The following is a 23049-nucleotide window of genomic DNA, read 5'->3' on the forward strand; positions in this document are numbered from 1 at the left end:
GGCAGGACCCCCGGCAGAAGAGTAGTCGGCGGGACCTCCAACGGGACAGGACATAGGGTTTGCAGGACCCCCGGCAGAAGAGAAGTCGGCGGGACCTCCAACGAGACAGGACAAGGAGCTGGCAGGACCCCCGGCTGGAGAGCAGACGGCGGGACCTCCAAGGAGACAGGACAAGAAGCTGTCAGGACCCCCGGCAGAAGAGTAGTCGGCGGGACCTCCAACGGGACAGGACATAGGGTTTGCAGGACCCCCGGCAGAAGAGAAGTCGGCGGGACCTCCAACGAGACAGGACAAGGAGCTGGCAGGACCCCCGGCTGGAGAGCAGACGGCGGGACCTCCAACGGGACAGGACATGGAGTTGGCAGGACCCCCAGCGGAACCTCCAACGGACCAGGACATTGGGTAGGGACTTGAGACGTGACTCGAGAGGGGAACTAGAGAGGGATCTCCAGAGGGGACTAGAGGAGAGACTAGAGGAGGAACAAGAGGAGGAACTAGAGGAGGGAACTCGAAAGGTGACTTGAGAGGGCAACTAGAGAGGGGACTCGAGGAGGGACTAGAGAGGGGACTAGAGGAGGGACTAAAGGAGGGACTAGAGCAGGGACTAAAGGAGGGACTAGAGGAGGGAACTCGAGAGGGGACTGGAGAGGGGACTCGAGAAGTGACTAGAGGAGGGACTAGAGATGGGACTAGGGAATTGACTAGAGGCGGGACTTGAGTAGGGACTAGAGAGGTGACTCGAGAAGGGACTAGAGAAGGGACTTGGGAAGGGACTTGGGAAGGGAATTGGGAAGGGACTAGAGAAGGGACTAGAGGAGGGACTATGGCAACTGGGACCAGGACTGGGGCCGGAACCATGGCTGCTGGGGCCAGAACTGGGGCTGTAACCATGGTTGCTAAGGCCGGAACCAGGGCCGAAACCATGGCTGCTGGGACCGGCACTGGAGCCGGAGCCGCTGGAGTACGGGCTGGAATCCTGGCCTTGCATCTTCCAGAGACCTTTTGGAGGCTCCGTGGACCTCCAAACGCCAGACGGGTTCCTGAGAAAAGGTCTGAGGTTGGAACTGGAGCCGCTGGAACCGGAACAGAGGCCTGGACCATGGCTGTGTGGGCCAGGTAATCGAGCAAGGAAACATAGCTCTGCGGGCCGGTACTGGTGCATGGATCCATGGCTGTGGAAACCGGAACTGAAGCCGGGATCATGGCTGTTGGAGCACGGGCTGGAATCCTGGCCCTGCGTCCTAGAGGCTTTTTGGAGACTCTGTGGACCTCCAACAGGACCGTAGTCGGATCCCAGGAAAGGGTTAGAAGCTTGTGACAATTCTTCAGGGCTACTTGTAAAGGTTTGTAGCCACTCCGGCAACAAGCTCCTGAGCCAGGGCTTGCGAGCAACCTCCCGGCGTGCCTCCTTCAAAGCAGCCTCTTTACCCCGTCTAGATGAGGCGTTCTTCCAGGTGTAAAAAATGTACTCCAGAGAGTACCCAAGACATTCCGCCTGTGGGGCCAAAACATTAAAATCTGCTGAGTCCAAATTTGGTCGGTTCATTCTGTTACGATTGGGTGAAGCAGGTAGGACTCAAATGCAGAATTTAACGAAAAGCGAGCTTTATTAAATAATATAAAGCTGTGGCAAAAAAGGCAGTATCCAAAATATCCAAAACCAACGAGCAGCACAAGGAACACAGACCGTGGAATAACATGGAGGGGAAACAATGAACCGACATGGAACACAGGGGAAGACTAAATACACAGAAGGGTAATCACAGAACAAGACACAGCTGGGCAGGGGAGGAGAAACACAAGGACAACAGGTGAACACAATCGGGTAATCAGGGAGGGAAACAGACAGAAAGCAGACAGGCAGGAAACGGGGGTGAACACTTTACACAATAAAACAGGAAACCCAAAGACAAGAAAAACACCAACACAGACAAAACTACAAACGTGACACAACATGAGAATCGTGACAAAAATAATAGTATTAATAATATAACAAATAAAATAATGGATACATTATTAATACTCAGGTATACATTAATTATATTCACTATATTGTTCTACACTGACCCATTCCTCCCACCTTTCCTCAAAGATATGCATTTGGTTTCTAATCTAGTTGATTTCTCCGTTACATAGATTTCATTTACTAAGTTATTCCATTGTAAGTTATTATCTTTCAGACAATTCCTTGTCATTTGTTTGATGATCTCTTTTCTAATGATCATAAATAGATAGGAATCTTTTTGTATCTCCTCTGGTGTTCCCCCAGTGATAGGGACAATGGGTTTTTGTTGAGAGAAGAAGATATTGGACATTTCTCTTCCAACTGTCTCCCAGAAGTCTCCCAACACATTACAGGCCCAGAATATATGTGTCTGGTTTCTGCTCAGCGCGTTCTCTCCAGCGTTTTGAAGTGAGGCTTTCTTTGTATTCACTTTGAATCTGGGGTGTCTTAGAGGATGGAATTAAAAGCTTCATGTGTTTTCTTTCCAGTAGTTTGAGTTGGTTGTGTTATGAATGTTTCTGCACGTGTTCCCAATCTACTGGTATATTGCAGGATCATTCATTCCCCATTGATCCGTTGCATTGATAATACTGTGTTCACCTTGATTTCTTTATTCTAATATTGTAACCATCTTAGTTAGAAATGTTGTTTCCACTCCAGGGTCATAAACTGTAAGCATGTATTTTATCAATGGCTTGATGTCTTGAAAAGATCTCTTTTTTAAATGCCGGAAAGATAACTCCTCACTTGAAGAATCTGAATAAATGGTATTTGAGTAAATCATATTGTAACGAAAGCTGTTCAAAGGATTTCACGTCTTTATCACCGAACATTCGTCCAAATGTCCTCAAGCCCTTAGAAGCCCATAGTTTAAACATGTGATCGTCTTTGTTAAGTTTGTGAGGAGGGAAGTCTTGATCAGTTCGCATTTCTTTCAAGAAGATTAAATCTTCATATAGTTTTTGATTACGACAGACTTCCCTCCAAACCTTAAGTGTAGCAACAACCCATTTTGTAATGATTACTTTCTAGGAGTTTCTTTTTCATTAAACACACACGTTTTGATCACAATGTGTTTAAAATCAGATCTATATAATGTCCCACCAATAACAGAGTTATGTCTTAATGCTGAGATACAGGTTTATTTGTACCCGTAGGTAGATTCTGTTTGCAGAGAAAAATACAAGGGTTCCATCCTGACACTAAAAACAAACACAAACAACAGACACATCTCTAATAAAGGACTTGTAAAAGTACAAGTATACCCTGCTCAACCAAATCTCAAAAATATTTAAAAAACATTTTAAGAAGGAAAACACTAGTACAAACATGGACATTCAAAATTCACAATTCAAAATTAAATAAATAAATAAAAATAGGCATCTGTGTGACGCTCCTATGATGTGTTAATGTGTGCAATAGCTGCTGGGATAAAACTGTTTTTATACCGCTTCGTTCTACTCCTTGGGACAAGTAACCTCCGGCCCGAAGGAAGAAGCTTGAATTCTGAGTGCAGAGGGTGGGAGTCATCGTCTAATATGGAGCTGGATAACCGCTGTAACTGCCTGAGGTACAGCGTCTCCAGGTTTAGCTGTGGCTCACCAATCAGCCTGCTGGACCACTTTATGATCTGACTCAGAGAGTTTCTGCTCTTCAAAGTCAGGTTACCAAACCATGACATTAGTGAAAAAGACAGAATTGACTCGATAAAAGCACGATAAAACATAATCATCATGGTTTTGTCAATGTTAAAATAGGACAGTTTCCTAAGACAATACAAACGCTGGTGCCCCCTTTTGCACACAGCTTCACAGTTTGGATCAGAGCTCAATTTTGAGTCAATAATTGTCCCGAGATATTTGTATGATTGCACAAATTCTACATTCTGATTCTGGATTGTTAAGACTTCATGTATGTGGGGATGTCTTCTAAAATCAATGATCATGTCCTTGGTTTTGCTTATGTTCAGTTGCAGATAGGACTCCTCACACCACCTGACAAAGTCGTCAATGACAGGGCCGTGGCTGGTCTCATTGTCCTGGAGCCTACTAACAATTACAGAGTCATCTGCATACTTTAAAATAGTCCTATTTTCCCACCTACTTTGACACATATTAGTGTAAAGTATAAATAATAGTGGTGAAAGGACACATCCTTGTATACTGGGAACATCTGATGGTATCAAGTTGGACATATTGAAACTTTATTGGTTTGTTAATTGTGTGCGAAATAAATGCTCAGATGCTCAGAGAAGCCAAAACATCCTTCATCCATCATTCACATCCAAATATTAATTAACATTTAAATATGTACATCTCTAATATCGTCAAGTGATTCATTTAATTTCTGTTTCTTTGGTAACAGTCAGTGACAGCAGGAGCACAGACATGTGATCAGATCACACTGACAACTCATTACACTCTATTATCATATATTATATTAAATGGACCAACAGCAAAGGTCTATCAGAACATGTCACATCTTTTTTTATCAAATTATTGAGGTTAATATAATGTTTCCTCTCTTTTTAACACATGTTGTAATATATGTTTCATTATAGACTTAGTGGCTGTGACCCCTCAGAGACTATCTGTGAAGTCGTGGCCTCAGCTCTGAAGTCCGACCCCTCCCATCTGAGAGATCTGGACCTGAGTGACAACCCTCTGATGGGTTCAGGAGTGGAGCATCTGAGTTCTGGACTAAAGAGTCCAAACTGCAGACTGGAGGCTCTCAGGTCAGTTCACTGACTGCAGTTCATATTGATCTGTTTGTGTTCATGATTTTCTGAATTTGAACAAATACAATGTTATTTTAATTTGTTCCGTTTCTGCTAACGACTGAATATCGATCAGAGTAACAGAGAGAAGGTGAATGTGTGAGGGAGAGAGTTTGAGCTTCCACAGACTCACCCTGTGCTCCAGGAGTCAGTGGAGATGCTGTCAGTACTGAGCAGCTGTGAGGGAGATGAAGGAGTTGTTCAACATCTGATCAAAGTTAAAGTTCCAGATTATCAGTGGATTGTTTCTGCATCATCTCTGACATTAAAACCCTGTTTGACTCTGAACAGATTATTAAACCTGGAGTTATTTAAAACAGGAACTTTGTTTTCTAAAGTGACATCATGTTTTCTTTATTCAGACTCTGGGGCTGCAACTTGTCAGAGATCAGCTGTTCTGCCCTGATCTCAGCTCTGAAGTCCAACCCCTCCCATCTGAGAGTTCTGGATCTGAGAAACAACGATCTGAAGGACTCAGGAGTGGAGCTGAGAGATCTTCTGGAGAGTCCAGACTGCAGACTGGAGACCCTCAGGTCAGTTCACTGACTCTGTTACCGCTGGAGATCTCACACTTTGTAATTGAACCTCATTAATATTCATTAATAACTTACATCCTTAAAGTTTTAAATGTCCTTATATTCATATTTCATGTTTAAGAGTAAGAAGTAAGAACTGCAGACATACATGTTGACTGTTTCTTAAAGTTGTGACAGTCGCAGATGGATCTTAGTGTTTCTTATAAACTTGAGGGGCAGGGGAAAAGGTTAAGGCATGTGGTTTAGATTGAAATGAAATGAAATCTATGATACATGTGTATTATCCTCGCAACTACAGTTGTTAAATGTCCACTTTTATGTAAGGTTTGAGGGTGTGGTTCTGCAAGCCTCATTTGCATATTCACCTGTCGCGGCGCGCCCAGAGGCTTTTTAGTGGGCGCGTCACCGGGATGCCAGGGGTGGTTCTCACGGGAGGAGGAAGCGTATGTGTGGTGAATGCGGGTATTCAGCGGGATAGTTACGTTTTCTCAGCATGTATATCTATGTTAAAATGCAACGGGGAAGTAATTGAAAGTAACTTTTTGTGGATATTGCATCGACCGACCTGGAAGCACGCGGAGAGGACGCGCACAGATAGAGAGAGAGATTCTCTCCAACACAGGGTGAAATCGCTCCTTTGTGCCACGCTGATCTTCGTATTTTTCTTTTTGTGGATTATAGCCTGAAAAGGCCTACAAACATTTCTGTTTTTGCCGCCGACGGGCGCAGGAGCAACAGCCTTTTTTTTATCAATGAACTATGGCCTGGATTAGGCAGTAAGGACAATTTCGGTGTATCACCGAAGCGGGCTTTTTGTTGGGTTTTGTTTATTTTGTTTGGCTCAAAAACTGTGAATACACTGGAATAACGCAGAAAACCTGTCTTTGTTTATTTTGTGAATGTGTGCATATACAGTGTTTCTCAAACTTTTCCATACCAAGGACCACTTAACCAATAAAAAAACACTCGCGTACCACCTAACTCCACAAATATCCCAAAACACATCGTTTTTCTAGAACAGATTACAAATCGCCTGGAAATGGTACAAACAAGTGGCAAAATGTGTGACGAAGGTGTTGCCCTGGGCTATATCATGCAATAGGAAGTGAAACTTAACCTCGCTCCATTGCGGAGATATTCCCGCGAGAGTGCGGAAAACTTAAATGTATTTATTTATTTCAAATGTGAAATGTTACCAATATACTCACGGACCACTAGGGGGCGCTCACGGACCACCAGTGGTCACACTTTGTGAAGCACTGATATAGAATGTAGTTAATACACTTCCGTGGGGACTATTTTGTGGAAAGAGCAGATTGCCCGTTTATCAGTTCCGTTTACTTTTAGAATATTATTTCATTCAAGAACCCCTTGTGCGTTTAATTAACACAACTATATTAGATAGTTGATCGTTACAAAGTAACTGAAATAGATGTTAGTTATAAAAAGTAAATCTATGTATTTCATATTTAGTAAACGATAACGTCTGAATAAAGGTCATCTGAAGTCATTTTAGTTTCACATGATGAAGTTCACTTTGTGAAGCAGACAGATTGTTCTGTTCCCATTCAATTAAATGTTGAGAAACATCTGATTGGATTATAAACAGATTTTTATCCTCTTCATGTTTTCTTTATTCAGACTGGAGTGCTGCAGTTTGTCAGAGATCAGCTGTTCTGCTCTGGCCTCAGCTCTGAAGTCCAACATCCATCTGAGACATCTGGACCTGAGTCTCAACGCTCTGCAGGATTCAGGAGTGGAGCTGAAAGATCTTCTGGAGAGTCCAGACTGCAGACTGGAGACTCTCAGGTCAGTTCACTAACTCTCTGTTACTGCTGGAGATCTCACATGTTCACTTTGTAATTTAACCTCATTTATATTCATTAATAATAATTGAAATTGTCAAGTTCTTCTGGGTTTTGGCCTGTTTTCAGTGTTATGCCCAAACTTGAGAGGCTGGAAGGCAACAGAGGACGCTTGGACAACTCTTTTCGTCTTTAATTTCTGTTCAGCAGTTATTTATATGACACTTTTCGTCAGAATCTCATCAGCTTTGCATCAGGTTGAAAACCTTTAAACACAGAGGACAAACAAATGTTAGCACACATGCAAACAAAATCACAAACATTTTGTATGCCTCATTGCCTTATTTCTAATAATAATAATAATAATAATTCAGTCACATTCCATTTTCAGGGTATTATAATTCAAATGATAAATTGTGAGTTATTTTCCAAAACATCATTAACTTAAATGAATTAATAAGAGTTATAACCCAGAAAATCTCACTGAACATCAGAGGCGGCGCTAGGGGGTGGCTACTTGGGCTCAAGCCCCGGATGTTTTCTGAAAAGCCCCGGATGTTTCACTTAAAAAAAAAAAATGTCTCGGGAGTAATGTGCAGTACCGGAGTCCACCAGAGAGGCAGCCGCTGCGGGACATTAGCCTGCGTACTGCGTAGCCTTCCCTGCCCTGAAGAAGAAGTGATCCTTCCTAGTGCCTGACGAGTTTTAAGCTAATAGCCTATAAAGTTATGGATATTAGAAAGTTATTTTCATCGAAGCAGGCGCCACAAGCTGCAGCAGCAGCAGCAGTATCAGCAACTGACAGCAATGTCATCACCAGCAGTGAAGAAATGGAAAACACAACCCTCTCTCTTTTCCTCCATACCCAAATCTCTAAAAACGGGGCTGCAACGGATCTGATACAGACTGATCTTGAATTATTTTCTACGTCACAGAAGTGGTGCTCCGCTTATTGGTCAACTCTCCACCTATCAGGGGAATGTGGGGTTGGGCCACGGCCGGCCATTGCGCTGGAGACGCTGTAGTACATATGCCAGGCCTGTAAGTGGCGCTGTAGTCTGCCACAAAAGTAGCGAAGAAAACTTCCCGCGCATGGTTGCCCTTCTGTTTATACTCTGCTCTGGCTCTTTTTCTCCCTCCCCGAGGCAAGCGTTTGCTCCCGCTGCTGTAATTCAATGCAATCCCTCCCTCACTGTAATTCTCTCCAGTCGTCCACCAGCAGATGACAAACACCCTCCTCTCCGGCTCTTCTAAGGAACGAGGGGACCGTGCGGCAGAGTTTCAGTTAGATTTGTATTCTGCCGGTCAACATGTCCGTTAAAGTTTAAATCTTCCGGACAAAATTAGAAAAGTGCCGGTCAAAGGTCTTCTTTGTTATTTATTGAGCTTTAAAACAAATGAATAACGACTATATATAATAATTAGGGCTGTCAGTCGATTAAAATATTGAATCGCGATTAATCGCATGATTGTCCATAGTTAATCGCGATTAATCGCAAATTAATCTCACATTTTTGATCTGTTCTAAATGTACCATAGAGGAATATTTTTCAAGTTTTTAATACTCTTATCAACATATAAGTGGACAAATATGCTTTATGCTAATGTTTATTATCATTTGAACAATGACAAATATTCTCATGAATATTAAACACAATAACCTCTGAACATTACAAATATTCGCCTCAATTCAACCTGGAACCTCTCATACAATATAGTGTGTGTGTGTGTGTGTGTGTGTGTGTGTGTGTGTGTGTGTGTGTGTGTGTGTGTGTGTGTGTGTGTGTGTGTGTGTGTGTGTGTGTGTGTGTGTTGGGTCGTTGGAGCTATGTGCAACTCAAGGCATATGCTCGAACGGGAGCTGCCTGGACGCTGCAATCATGAGTGTGCTGACTTCTCCTACAATGTCCCGCTGTCTGGCTTCCTGCATCAAGTCAAGTGCTCGGTGCAGTTGTGGCGAAATGTCGCTCCTCTGTTTTCATTGAAACAGCTCCTTGTATCCGTTAGCGCAGCTAGCTAGCACCAGATGCTAAAAACAACAATGCACGTAAGATCTCTCTCTCGCTCGGGCCACACATACACACACCCTCCCGGTCCTCCCGATGGCCAGTCGGTGCCTGCCGGTGAGCGTGGAAGTGTGGTCTGCCACAAGCGGGCGGCAGGAGCGGGGCTGTCAGCATCAGCTTGTAGATGGTATTTTAAACTCGATGCGCTCTGAAACTACGGGGCGGCCGAGGAAAAAAAATACACATGCGTTAATCGCGTTAAAATAATTAGTGGCGTTAATTTTTTTTTGCGTTAACGCGTTATTAACGTTATTAACTTGACAGCCCTAATAATAATATAAGAATAAAACACGGAGGACGGAGATCTCTTTTTCTCCCCCTCTTCTCCCCGCTGCAGCCCAGCAGCTCCCAGCAGGCGTGGTGCAGCTCACAGAATCAGCTCCCTGCAAAAACAGCGCTGGAAAGAGCAAATAGAGCGAAATGAGGCATGGCTAAAATGCAGGATCTGTTTAGTATTTTGAATGAAAAACTATTTATATAGGTATGGCCCTACAATATATTGTTCAAATATAGCATGATATGTCCCCTTTAAAGTATTATTAAGGTAGGGTTAATGTTGCTCTCAAAGTGCACCAGATTGATGCTTTTAAAGGAATGGTATGCTCATGACACTCATTTTTAAATAATTATCATCCGATAAAACAGACCAGTCTCTGCCAGTCTTTCTTTTTTTTTTTTTAATCCGATGACATTATCAGTGATTTTAAACTGATTATATACCGAAATAATATCAACACTGTGGGCGCCGCCATTTTCCGGACGTGACGTAAACCATGCGTTTGGTTTTCGAGGACACGTTGATCTCCATGTTATTTACTGTAGTTTCTCTCTTCAAATATGCCTCACTGTATCGCGAAATATTGCCACAATTCTGATAGGAACAATCCACGGAATGCTCGGTTCCATCTGTTGCCAAAAGGTAAGCGTAAGAAGTACATTCGGAGGCAGTGGCTAGCGAAATGTGGCCGGCCCGAACCGAGAGATTCACAGGCTCATGTATGCAGCGAACATTTCAAATTTCCGGACGACTACTCTGAGAGTATGATCAAACATAACATGGGATTTATGGAACAACCATTACTTAATGGAGATGCAGTACCATCGGTCTTTCTGGTGTCATCACCGACCAGGACACCAGTTCAGCCAGTTGAGAAATCGCCCTCTGCAAGTGTGAAGCGACGGAGGAGCAGAAGTAGTGCTCGGAGTAAGAATAAGGTATGTTATAGCGCATTTCCATTGCAGCGGCTAGTCCCGTTTTAACGTCCTTTAGCGTCCAGGCCAGGCCAGTTTTTGGTGGCCTTTCCATATAGCGTAGTACCGGCTAGTGTGTATTTCCCCCCAGTTTTTTCCGGCCCCATAAAATCGTGATTCTATGGCCAGGGACAACGAAGCTGAGTATGCTAAACTAGAGAGGGAATCGCTAGCAAGGGTGGTACTACATGCATACATATAGTATCTTATATCATCTTCCTATTATACACACATGCATTTCCAAACATCTGGACTACCTATGTTGCAAATGTATTATCTCTTCAATTTACACACGGCATCGATTGCACGTCTGTCCGTCCTGGGAGAGGGATCCCTCCTCTGTTGCTCTCCCTGAGGTTTCTCCCATGTTCCCTTTAAACTGGGGGTTTTCTTCGGAAGTTTTTCCTTGTACGATGTGAGGGTCTAAGGACAGAGGGTGTCGTATTGTCATACTGATAAAACATCAAAACTTCTTCCTCTGCTGACGAGTCCGAACTCAAATATTCAGCCATGTTTCCGTGTGTTGACAAAGTGAACGCATGGATGACGTCACGACCATCACGTGACTACTGAAAATGGCAAAAATGGCGGCGGCCAGACGGAATATAAAGGTTTTGATAAAAAAGAGCTATAAAATCATTATTTACCGGGGAATATCGCTGATTTCTTCAGGGTATGGTTTAAACATAATGTTTCACTAAATACTGAAGTTTTGATTAATTATCTAATGAGTGGACCATTCCTTTAACTTCAATATTTAAAAAAAATTCTTCCCGGGGGATCATGCCCCCAGACCCCCCTAGAGGAGGCGACAACCCCCCTAAAGGATGTTTGGTCCACCCCCCACTTGTAAAAAAAATTGCACTTTACCCCCCCCAACAACTCCTGGGCTAAGCCCCGGATCTCCTACAATCCTAAATCCGCCTCTGCTGAACATCATCTGCGCTGTCTAAAATATACACTGAACAAAACGGAGCGCACACAAACCACGCCGCGTAAAAGCCGTTGATTGCGCAACAGCACTCTCACACAATAAGGCAACAGATCAAGACGCAATAAACAACGGAGAAACATACCAACGGCGTCTCTGGAGGCTCACACACACTGTCGCCAACTTCTCCCTCCGTGGCTTTGGGAACAAGAGAGCGGCCATTATACTGCCTGCCCCTTTTGCGAGATGGGTCTGTCTGCAGACCGCAGCAAGGAGGCGTTTCCTATAGGGGCGTTTCCTATAGGGGCGTTTCCTAACTTTTTTTATCCAGCTGCTTTTATAAATCCTCGCAGAAGAAGTCATTGTTCTAGTGATGGGAATTCCGGCTCTTCTTGCTGAGCCGGATCATTTGGCTCACCAAGAAGAGCCGGCTCTTTCGGCTCCCAAAGGGCTCTTCAGTTTACCACATATCATACCTTTTAATTAAATCAATTGTAGCGCTGTTTTGACTAATGATTTATATGTGTACACATATATCACTTAAATTATTCAAGACATCCTTTGTACTAAAGTATTCAAAAGTAAAAATTACATGTTTAATATAAATTATTTGCTGTGGCCAATTGTTTTCATTGCATTTACACACCTGTGTAACTCTCTGATACCACCCAATGAATGTATTGACTTGCTTGTAGAACCAGGCTACACAAAACAAATGGCAACACCTATAAAAACTATTTAAAAAAAGGGGCTACTGTATCAACCTATATAAAGTATATAAATATAGTTTTTCTCCCTGCAGGAGAGGGGAGCGTGCTTTGAGATCAACTCAGCGGTCCAGACATAGACATCATAGCTACGGCGACATATATTCAGTTGCCAGTTACTTTTGGCATTAGGGCAGGGATATCTTTTAAGGTTTGACATAATGAATCGTGCTACTTTTAAAGCAAGCAACGATGTTTTCAAATCTGTAATCAAAAAGCTCCTCAAAAACACTATAGAAGCAGTTCCTGCTGTTGTTACGTTAGTTCAAACAGTAACAACGGACTACTTTTCTTAGCGGATGCATGTCAATTTAAATCAATACAAAAAATTATTTTTTAAATCAATAAAATCTTTTTCTAAATCCATAAAAGCATTTCAATTATTATTGGGAGTCATGTCGTTACTTTGTTGAGAATGTGGCCATGTGTAATAAGCGGGATAATGTCCACATTGCATATTGTGCCTTCATGCCGATCTAGATCCCTCCGCAAAAACAAAACAAAAAACGTCTCGTTCGCGGGCGAGAGCCGGCTCCCGTCGTTCACTATAGGAAACGCCCCTATAGGAAACGCCCCTATAGGAAACGCCCCTATAGGAAACGCGTCCTTGCTGCGGTCTGCAGACAGACTCTATTGCCTTTTGTTGCCGCGTTACCGGAAGCGGCATTCATATTTTTGTACTAACTGGTGCTTCTCATTTCGAAAAAGTAGCCTACGCTATTCAAAATAAAACGAATACCCCCCCTGGTATTGAACAATACTATACACAATAATATCCTAAACGAAAATACATACAAATAATTATTTATCCGTCCGTTTTTCTCAGATATTATTATTTTTCTTTCAATATTGACTTTCGTCTCGACAGAAATAGATGTTAGTTGTAAAAAGTAAATCTATGTATTTCATATTTAGTAAACGATAAGGTCTGAATAAAGTTAATCTGAAGTCATTTTAGTTTTACATGATAAAGTTCACTTTTCTGTTCCCATTCATTTAAATGTTGAGTAACATCTGATTGGATTATAAACAGACTTGTATCCTCATCATGTTTTCTTTCTTCAGACTGAGTCGCTGCAGTTTGTCAGAGATCAGCTGTTCTGCTCTGATCTCAGCTCTGAAGTCCAACATCCATCTGAGAGATCTGGACCTGAGTTACAACGCTCTGAAGGATTCAGGAGAGAAGCTGCTGATAGATCTTCTGGAGAGTCCAGACTGCAGACTGGAGACCCTCAGGTCAGTTCACTTACTCTCTGTTACTGCTGGAGATCTCACATGTTCACTTTGTAACTGAACCTCATTTATATTCATTAATAACTTACATCCTTAAAGTTTGAAATGTCCTTTTATTCATATTTCATTGTTAAGAGTAAGAAGTAAGAACTGCAGACATACATGTTGACTGTTTCTTAAAGGAACTGTAATAGATGTTATTTGTAAAAAGTAAATCTATGTATTTAATATTTAGTCAACGATAACGTCTGAATAAATGTCATCTGAAGTCATTTTAGTTTTACATGATAAAGTTCACTTTCTGAAGTAGACAGATGTTTCTGTTCAGATTCATTTAAATGTTGAGAAACATCTGATTGGATTATAAACAGATTTTTATCCTCATCATGTTTTCTTTATTCAGACTGAGGAGCTGCAGTTTGTCAGAGATCAGCTGTTCTGCTCTGGCCTCAGCTCTGAAGTCCAACCTCCATCTGAAAGAGCTGGACCTGAGTGAGAACACTCTGCAGGATTCAGATGTGGACCTGCTGAGAGATCTGGACCTGAGTCAGAACGCTCTGCAGGATTCAGATGTGGAGCTGCTGAGAGATCTTCTGGAGAGTCCAGACTGCAGATTGGACTCTCAGGTCAGTACGGTGTCTCTGCTGGTTCAGCAGTATTGTATGAAACACAGGGAGGTGTTTCTCTCACTGGGAAACAGATCAGTGATGTTACCCACTGACTGCAGGCTCTCTCATTCTTCCATCAACTAGAGAAGGCCAGCTGGAAATGCAAAGCCACGTTTAGCAAGTCATCAACTTTCCACCAGACATATGGGGTTTGACAGAAGAGTGGAAAAGGTAGTCTGTGTTTGATGGGATGTGTTTAGCTCCTTGACTAATGGCTGTTACTTCCTGTCATGCAGCTGAGAGCTGTGGCAGTCAGTCGTAGTGTTTCAGAGAAGATATGATGGGATGTAAAGCATGAGATCAGGACTCTGAAGCTGACTCAAAGAACAAACACTTATTTTAAACTGGATCCATAACTGTTGGATTGTGTTCATCCCTACAGGATCAGAGATGAGACGATCAGAGCCACGATCCAGAAGACCTGTGAGTACTGAATATCCTCCATTCATCCAGACATGAAACTCTTTGATGGAGCACGTCCTCAGAGGAAAACAACACTCTGGTTTCTCTCTTCATCATTTTGGCTGTTTCTCTTTGTTTCATCATCATCATCATTATTACAACAACTGTCTATCAACATAGTGAGGCGATCACTGACACTCTGTAAAATGTACATAAACTCTGAAGAATAAAACACATGAAAACATCAACATTATAACCAGTCTGTTACAGTATTACCATCAACATATACTTCAGTACAAGTAGAAGTACTCAGATCTTGTACTTGAGTAAAAGTAGAAGCACCAGAGTGTAGGAATACTCTGTTACAGTAAAAGTCCTGCATTCAAAATGTTACTCAAGTAAAAGTAGAAAAGTATTTTCATCAAAATATAGTGAAAGTAGCGACAGTAAAAGTAGCCATTGTGCAGATTGGTCCATCTATCCATCTTCTCCCGCTTATCCGTGGTCGGGTCGCGGGGGTAGCAGTTCCAGCAGAGAGCCCCAAACTTCCTTTTCCCTGGCGACATCAACCAGCTCTGACTGGGGGATCCCAAGGCGCTCCCAGGCCAGCAAAGAGATATAATCCCTCCACCTGGTCCTAGGTCTACCCCTTGGTCTCTTCCCAGCTGGACGTGCCTGGAACACCTCCCTAGGGAGGCGCCCAGGTGGCATCCTAACTATGTGCCCGAACCACCTCAACTGGCTCCTTTCGACGCGAAGGAGGAGCGGCTCAACTCCGAGTCCCTCCCGGATGACCGAACTTCTCACATTATCTCTAAGGGAGACACCAGCCACCCTGCGGAGAAAACCCATCTCGGCCGCTTGTATCCGCGATCTCGTTCTTTCGGTCATGACCCATCCTTCATGACCACAGGTGAGGGTAGGAACGAAAATGGCCCGGTAGACAGAGAGCTTTGCCTTCTGGCTCAGCTCCCTTTTCGTCACAACGGTGCTGTAAAGCGACTGCAGTACCGCTCCCGCTGCTCCGATTCTCCGGCCCATCTCATGCTCCATTGTTCCCTCACTCGAGAACAAGACCCCGAGATACTTGAACTCCTTCACTTGGGGTAAGGACTCATTCCCTACTTGGAGGGACAGTCCATCGGTTTCCTGCTGAGAACCATGGCCTCAGATTTGGAGGTGCTGATCCTCATCCCAGCCGCTTCACACTCGGTTGCGAACCGATCCAGTGAGTGCTGAAGGTCGCAGACCGATGAAGCCATCAGAACCACATCATCTGCAAAAAGCAGTGGTGCAATCCTTAGTCCACCGAACTGCAGACGTAGTCGTGGGGGGGGGCCCCCACGACTACGCCTCGAAATCCGATCCATGTATATTACAAACAGGATTGGTGACAAAGCGCAGCCCTGGCGGAGGCCAACCCTGACCGGAAATGGGTCCGATTTACTGCCGAGGATGCGGACACAGCTCTCGCTTTGGGAGTACAGAGATTGGATGGCCCTGAGTAGAGACCCCCTCACCTCATACTCCCGCAGCACCTCCCACAGTAATTCCCTGGGAACCCGGTCATACGCCTTCTCCAAGTCTACAACACACATGTAGACCGGATAAGCGTACTCCCAGGCCCCCTCCAGGATCCTTGCGAGAGTAAAAAGCTGATCCGTCGTTCCACGACCAGGACGGAATCCGCATTGTTCCTCCTCAATCTGAGGTTCGACAATCGGCCTGACCCTCCTTTCGAGTACCTTGGAGTAAACTTTCCCGGGGAGGCTGAGTAGTGTGATGCCTCTGTAATTGGCACACACCCTCTGATCCCCCTTTTTGAAAAGGGGGACCACCACCCCGGTCTGCCACTCCTTCGGTACTGTTTCCGACTTCCACGCAACGTTGATGAGACGTGTCAACCATGACAGTCCCTCAACACCCAGAGCCTTCAGCATTTCCGGGCGGATCTCATCCACCCCCGGGGCTTTGCCACTGTGGAGTTGTTTGACGACCTCAGTGACCTCCCCCTGGGAGCTTGGTGTTGATCCCCCTTCATACTCTAGCTCTGCCTCTAACATAGAGGGCGGAGTTGTCGGGTTCAGGAGTTCCTCAAAGTGTTCCTTCCAACGCCCCAACACTCCATCAGTTGAGGTCAACAACGTCCCATCCTTACTGTACACAGCTTGGATGGTTCCCTGCTTCCCCCTCCTGAGGTGTCGGACAGTTTTCCAGAACAACTTTGGTGCCGCCCGAAAGTCCTTCTCCATGTCTTCTCCGAACTTCTCCCACACCCGCTGCTTTGCCTCGGCCACGGATGAGGCTGCTGCCCTTCGGGCCTGTCGGTACCTTGCAACTGCCTCGGGAGTCCCCCGGGATAACAAATCCCTGAAGGCCTCCTTCTTCAGTCGGACGGCTTCCCTGTCCACCGGTGTCCACCAGGAGGTTCGAGGGTTACCGCCCCTTGAGGCACCTAGGACCTTGAGACCACAGCTCCCCGCCGCGGCTTCGGCAATAGAGGCTTTGAACACTGACCACTCTGGTTCAATGTCCCCAACCTCCACAGGAATGCCTGAAAAGCTCCGCCGGAGGTGTGAGTCGAAGGCCTCCTGAACTTGGGCCTCCTCCAGACGTTCCCAGTTCACCCGAACTACACGTTTGGGCTTACCAGGTCTATCCAGAGGCTTCCCCCGCCATTCAACCCAACTCACCACCAGATGGTGATCAGTTGACAACTCCGCCCCTCTCTTTACCCGAGTTTCCAAAACATACGGCCTCAGGTCCGATGATACGATAACGAAATCGATCATGGACCTTCTGCCTAGGGTGCTCTGGTACCACGTACACTTATGAGCATCCTTATGTTCGAACATGGGGTTTGTTATGGCCAATCCATGACTAGCACAGAAGTCCAGTAACAAACCACCACTCCGGTTCAGATCAGGGGGGCTGTTCCTCCCAATCACGCCCCTCCAAGTGTCTCCATCATTGCCCACATGTGCGTTGAAGTCTCCCAGCAAGACTAAGGAGTCCCCTTCAGGAGCCCCATACAGGACTCTTTCCAGGGTCTCCAAGAAGGCCGAATACTCTGAACTGCTGTTGGGTGCATAAGCACACACAACAGTCAGAGTTTTCCCCCCCATAGCCCGCAGGCGTAGGGAGGCGACCCTCTCGTCCACTGGGGTAAACTCCAACAACGAAGCACCCAACCGGGGACTTGTGAGTATCCCCGCCCGGCGCCTCACACCTTGAGCAACTCTGGAGAAGAATAGAGTCCAACCCCTATCCAGAAGTAAGGTTCCAGAGCCGACGCTGTGCGTAGAGGTGAGCCCAACCAGATCCAGCTGGTACCGCTCCACCTCCCGCACAAGCTCCGGCTCCTCCCCCCCCAGAGAGGTGACGTTCCACGTCCCCAAAGCCAGCTTCTGCCGCCCGGGTCTGGTCCGTCGAGACCCTCCGCTTTCACTGCCACCCTTCTGGCAGCGCACCCGACCCCATCGCTGTTTCCCGTAGGTGGTGGGCCCGCGGGACGGAGAAGCGGAGGTGTGCTCTGTGTCAAGCCCGGCCACCAGACGCTCGCCGACGAGTCCTCCTTCTGGGCCTGGCTCCAGAAAGGGACTTCCTCCGGGCCGGGTATCCTCACTTCTTGTTGTTTCTTTCATGAGGTCTGGCCTCTTGCCGGAGACCAATTTGCCATGGGAGACCCTACCAGGAACACAAGGTTCCAGACAACACAGCCCCCAGGTTCATCAGGGCACACAAACCTCTCTACCACGGTAAGGTGCTGGTTCTTCAGAGAGGCAGATTAATATAATATAATAATATATATGATATGTTTTATAATGATTGATCATGAAAGTGTTCTCAAAGCTGGTGAAGGTGCAGCTAGTCTGAATGGCTTTGTAGACTGCAGGGTAGCTGGAGGATTTACTCCAGGTGGAACTAAAGTCTGATTCAACACTTGGTTAGATTTCACATCATTCATCCACATCTGTGAAGTAACTAAAGGTATTAAATACATGCAGTGGAGGAAAAGTAAACCATTCACCTCTGAATTGTAGTGGAGTAGAAGTACACAATACAATGGAAATACTCAGGTAAAGTACAAGTACCTCAACATTGTACTTAAGTACAGTACTTGAGTAGATGTACTTAGTTACTGTCCTGATCTGTAAAGCTCTCCCAACATATGCAGGTTAGCATCCGGCAGCTTCTATGTGCTGGGGACCCGTACTGTACATGTCTATCATCACACTGTGGGCTCCTCAACATGTGTGGGTTCCCAGCAGGACTCTCTGAGCTGCAGACACATTCTTTCTGGGACTTTGTTCCAGATATTTGGAGCATAATAACTGAAGCTGTTTCTCCATGTTCAGGAACTCCCATCCCCCGAGTCCTGCGGCAGGAAGCACTCCTTCTCTCCAAGAACTCCTGGACCCTGCAAGCTGGTCCAGAACCAGAGTCCCAGTGAGGAGTCCAGCCAGTCGACCTCTCAGAGTTCAACTAAACTACAACATTATTAAAGACCATGTTTAAAGTTAAAAAAGGATGCTTTCAGACTGAATCCAGAAGTTTCTCAAGCTGCAGTCAAAGCAGATAATTTGTGAAATATATAAAACAATTATAAATCGATTTTTTTTATGTAACTTTAAGACTAAATATTATGTTCTCAACTCCGTAATAAATAAACAATTTTTTTTAATAATTATCCAATATGAAGTTGGTCCCCCTTTGCAGCTATAACAGCTTCCACTCTTCTGGGAAGGCTTTCTACAGATCTTGGAGTGTGTCTGTGGGAATCCCTTTCATCCAGAAGAGCATTAGTAAGGCCAGTGGGGCACGAACGGCGGGGGACATCTGACATAATGTCGGAAGCCATGAATGAAGAACACGGAGCAACACTGTCAGCACATACATTTACGTACACAGCGTGGGGATGTCATATTGTAATGAACCTTAATACATGCAATAAAGGGCACCATCACAAAGCGATACTTAACACTAACAACAACCGTAATGCTTCAGCATTAAAACACCATAGATGGTAAATATAAGGAAACAGACACTCATCACCGAGGTCACAATATCAATCGATCCAGCAGAGCAATAGCCTAAAGGCAACAACATATATGACATAAAATGAACTTACCAAAGCTGAAGTAGATGGTCAACTTAATTCATTGTCTCTCCTATTACAGAACCACGTTGGAATTCAGCGAGCTCTTTAGAACGACCCATTCTTTCACGAATGTTTCAAAAGGCAGACTACATGGCAAGGTGCTTGATTTTATACACCTGTGACAATGGGACTGAATGAAACACCTGAGTTCGTTGATTAAGAGGAGTGTCCCAATACTTATATAGTGAATGTCATGTATAATGTTGAAAAAAGCAATAGTACAGTATGTCGAAAAACTAAATCTAAAAGTCAATCATCTTCGACAGCAAACACCAATCTGGGTGTTATTGACAGAACCAGGTATTTTGTCATTTTTGAACAATATACAATAATACTTTATTTTTGAAGGATTGTCATTTAGATAAAAATGTTCAACACTTTGACTTTTTTTGTCGTACTGTAATGTGTAAGGTTTTCGCATCTCTTTTACTATACTATTAATTATATGAATATACTATTAATTAATGGTGTCACAATCTTATGAAGGACCCAAATGCAGCACTCGAGAAACCACGGAGTATTGGTAATGTACTTTATTGGTAATAATACCAGAGCAGAGGGATACCGGATGATGTGCAGGCAAACGAACCGGAGGACAGCGGGCAGAAGGTGAGTCAGGGCCGGGCAGAGGGTCAGGGAGCAGGCGAGGCGGGATAGTCCAAGGACAGGCAGGATCAGTAGTGATGTTACGTATTGCGCCGAGGCTTCGGAGCGTGTGTCGAGTAATCCCCGAAGCTTTTTGTGAAGCCTGTATCGAGGCTTGTATCGTTTTGGGCAGTGACATCATCGATGACAAACGAAGCCTCGCTGCCTGTCGATACCACGTGACTGCTTCAGGAAGCGATTCAGATCCGTTGAACCCATGGATGGTTGAACCACAGTGCTGATATTACCCATGCCATGGATGTATTTATAAGAACCATATTACCCCTCCTGCACCCGGGCCCGGTGACACGATGGAACTAAGAGAGCTCAGACCCTCACTCATATAGAGGTCGGAACATGTCATAAGTATAAAGAGATACAAGCACAAATAAAGCAGTTGACTCATGACCGCAGGGTCCCTGGTTCAACGACTGAACAATACTTATTTGTTGTTGTTTATAAAAGCTACAGCTAAATGAGATAATGTAGTTAATAAATGTATTCTTCTATATGGTTTAGCCTTTCTCAGGCTACAACATGGTTAAGTTTAAGAATATTATTAAGGAATACAAATCCCTCTTTGCAATGTTTACCAGCCTCCTTAGGCTTTTCAATCACAATCATTCAACTGGAATAAATACAATATTGTTAACATGAAAATATGATTTAATGTTCGTTGTTTAGAGTTATTCTAAGGCTTTACTCATTGGGAACTCGGTATCAGATTGATCACACTGTTGAGATGTCTAATCTGCCTGTTGTACACACTTTGACCAGCAGGGGGGGCTTGTGTTCAAATGAAGCCCATGATGAAGCCTCATGAGACGAACCCTTTTGCGAACCAATTGGCTGGAAAGCTTCAAAGCTTCATCTCGCCAACACTAAGGATCAGGGATCAGGCAGGTCGGGGACAGGCAGGGTCGGAACCGGGTACGCAATCTGATGACAAACGCGTGAAAGACTAGCATAAGGTCTGGTGAGGGTTTAAATACTGGCAGTGAAACTAATGGGTGCAGTAGAGAAAGAGAGTGAGCAAAAACGTATAGGTGTGGTTAACAGGTGAATGGAAAACTACTGAATGATGGAGCAGACTGTGACAAATGGGTTGAAAACGAAACACAAGAACATATGTAGGCGAATCATCACAGATGAGAGAGGGGGGGGGGTCTTATATAATGGAGACTTTACTGTAGAATCAACAGCTTCATAAACTTTATTAATTATGAAATGTTTACTTAAAAACAAACACAAAACTCAGGACGACTGTGCAGTTTCTGAACATTTAATTTAAAAACATTTATTTTGCAGTAGTGTAACAATGATTTTTCACCCATTTGACACCATACCAGTACAACATGAGCAGTTATATATCTGGACGTTGATCGTAATACATGTATTTTACCACTGCAAACAATAACATCATCAACATTTAATCAGCAAGACTCTGAAATGCCAACATTAAATATGACATCAAAGAATAATAAAGTATTTGTCATTTAAATAGAAGTAATTACAGAAGATACATTTTTTTAAATTTTTTTCCCCCCTGGTTTTTTCAACATTGTACACTATAGGCGCTTTCACACCGCAGTACTTTTCCCAGTAAAGTTCCGATATAGTTCCGAAAATGAGCGTTCACTCCAAAAAAATCCAGAACTAGAACTTAGTTAATGAGAACCTTTTCTCCCCCTTTTCAGACCCTGCTAGAGAGCAGGTAATTTCATGGGAGAAGAGAGAGTGGCGAAGTCACGCCCATCTACTTCCGCCCCATGGGACCTTATTTCTGAAAAAGTATGTATTGAAGTCAATGGAGAGAGAAAGATCTTTCGATTCCGTTTGAATTATGCCACGAATTACACATACGATGTTTGTCAATTTAAAAAATAATTTCCATGTCAAAAAAGTCACAGTTTGTCGTAAAACTGTTGAAATATAAGACGATGAAAAATACGCAACTAGAAAGACTACACATCCCAGAGTCCCGGTCCCGCATGCTGGCTCTCACGGAACCGACTAACTCCCCTTGTGTGTATGTACAGCTCTCAACGTGCCCAGACTTGGAGTGATTTTCACTCGTTTAATACTTTTCGCCTCATTCTGAAAGAAAGAAGTGAAATGTTTCAACGTGACGGCCGTCTGGGTGTGTGGTGCGAGACGGGAGATGTAGTTCATTGAAAAAAAATTACTTGCAAAATTATCTTTTAAATTGACAAACATCATATGTGTAATTCGTGGCACAATTCAAATGGGATCGAAAGATAATCTTTCTCTCTCCATTGACTTCAATGCATAACTTTTTCGAAATAAGGTCCCATGGAGCTCCCCCGGAAGGGGAGGGACTTCGCCACTCTGTAGGCTGGGCGGATTGCAAACCACGCCCCGTAAAACTCCCAAAAAGTGTTGTGAAGCCACCATTTTATTTTCCTCGCATTAGCATTAGCATTAGCCCAGCGCACAAATGGAGAGACACTAACTTATGGCAACACAAAATAAAACATGAGCAGTGGAGATGAGGAGGTGTCGGCGAAGTGTCGGCGATGCTGGGAGTCCCAGCAGCTTCTACTGAAGCCAGTCCCCAACTCCGGGGACTTCCGGCCGGGGACTTCGGGTGGCAGTACACGCCGTGAAGTTGTTTGCGGCCTGCCAGTAAACCCAAAGCAGAAGAAGACGAAGTTAGCGGCTTCATTTGCCTAGTCCTCTCCCAGGGACTTATTCCGGTGTGAACGCGATCTGAACTTAGTTCATGAGAACTAAAGAGTTCTCATGAACTAAGTTCTGATGAACCTTTGTGGGAAAGGTACTT

The 23049-nt window shown here is 44.4% G+C and overlaps 2 protein-coding genes across 2 annotated transcripts in view; both read left to right on the plus strand.

The window, feature by feature from the left end:
* The window catches only part of LOC117449047 (protein NLRC3-like), a 74559-nt gene extending 54595 nt beyond the window's left edge, over positions 1–19964 (plus strand). Inside the window, exon 8 of the mRNA XM_071203687.1 lies at positions 18799–19964. Within this exon, the coding sequence (XP_071059788.1) occupies positions 18799–18800 (2 nt within the window). The 3' untranslated portion in view covers positions 18801–19964. The remainder of the gene's footprint in view (positions 1–18798) is intronic.
* LOC117449526 (ribonuclease inhibitor-like) lies at positions 3544–14472 on the plus strand. The gene is made up of 7 exons (XM_071203593.1): positions 3544–3575; positions 4566–4739; positions 5144–5314; positions 6959–7126; positions 13203–13373; positions 13774–14025; positions 14421–14472. Exons 1-7 carry the CDS (start codon positions 3544–3546, stop codon positions 14470–14472), a joined length of 1020 nt encoding a protein of 339 aa, XP_071059694.1.
* Positions 19965–23049: the final 3085 nt, after the last annotated feature.

Source organism: Pseudochaenichthys georgianus, chromosome 7 (assembly GCF_902827115.2).
Source record: "Pseudochaenichthys georgianus chromosome 7, fPseGeo1.2, whole genome shotgun sequence".
In the NCBI taxonomy this organism is placed as follows: domain Eukaryota; kingdom Metazoa; phylum Chordata; class Actinopteri; order Perciformes; family Channichthyidae; genus Pseudochaenichthys; species Pseudochaenichthys georgianus.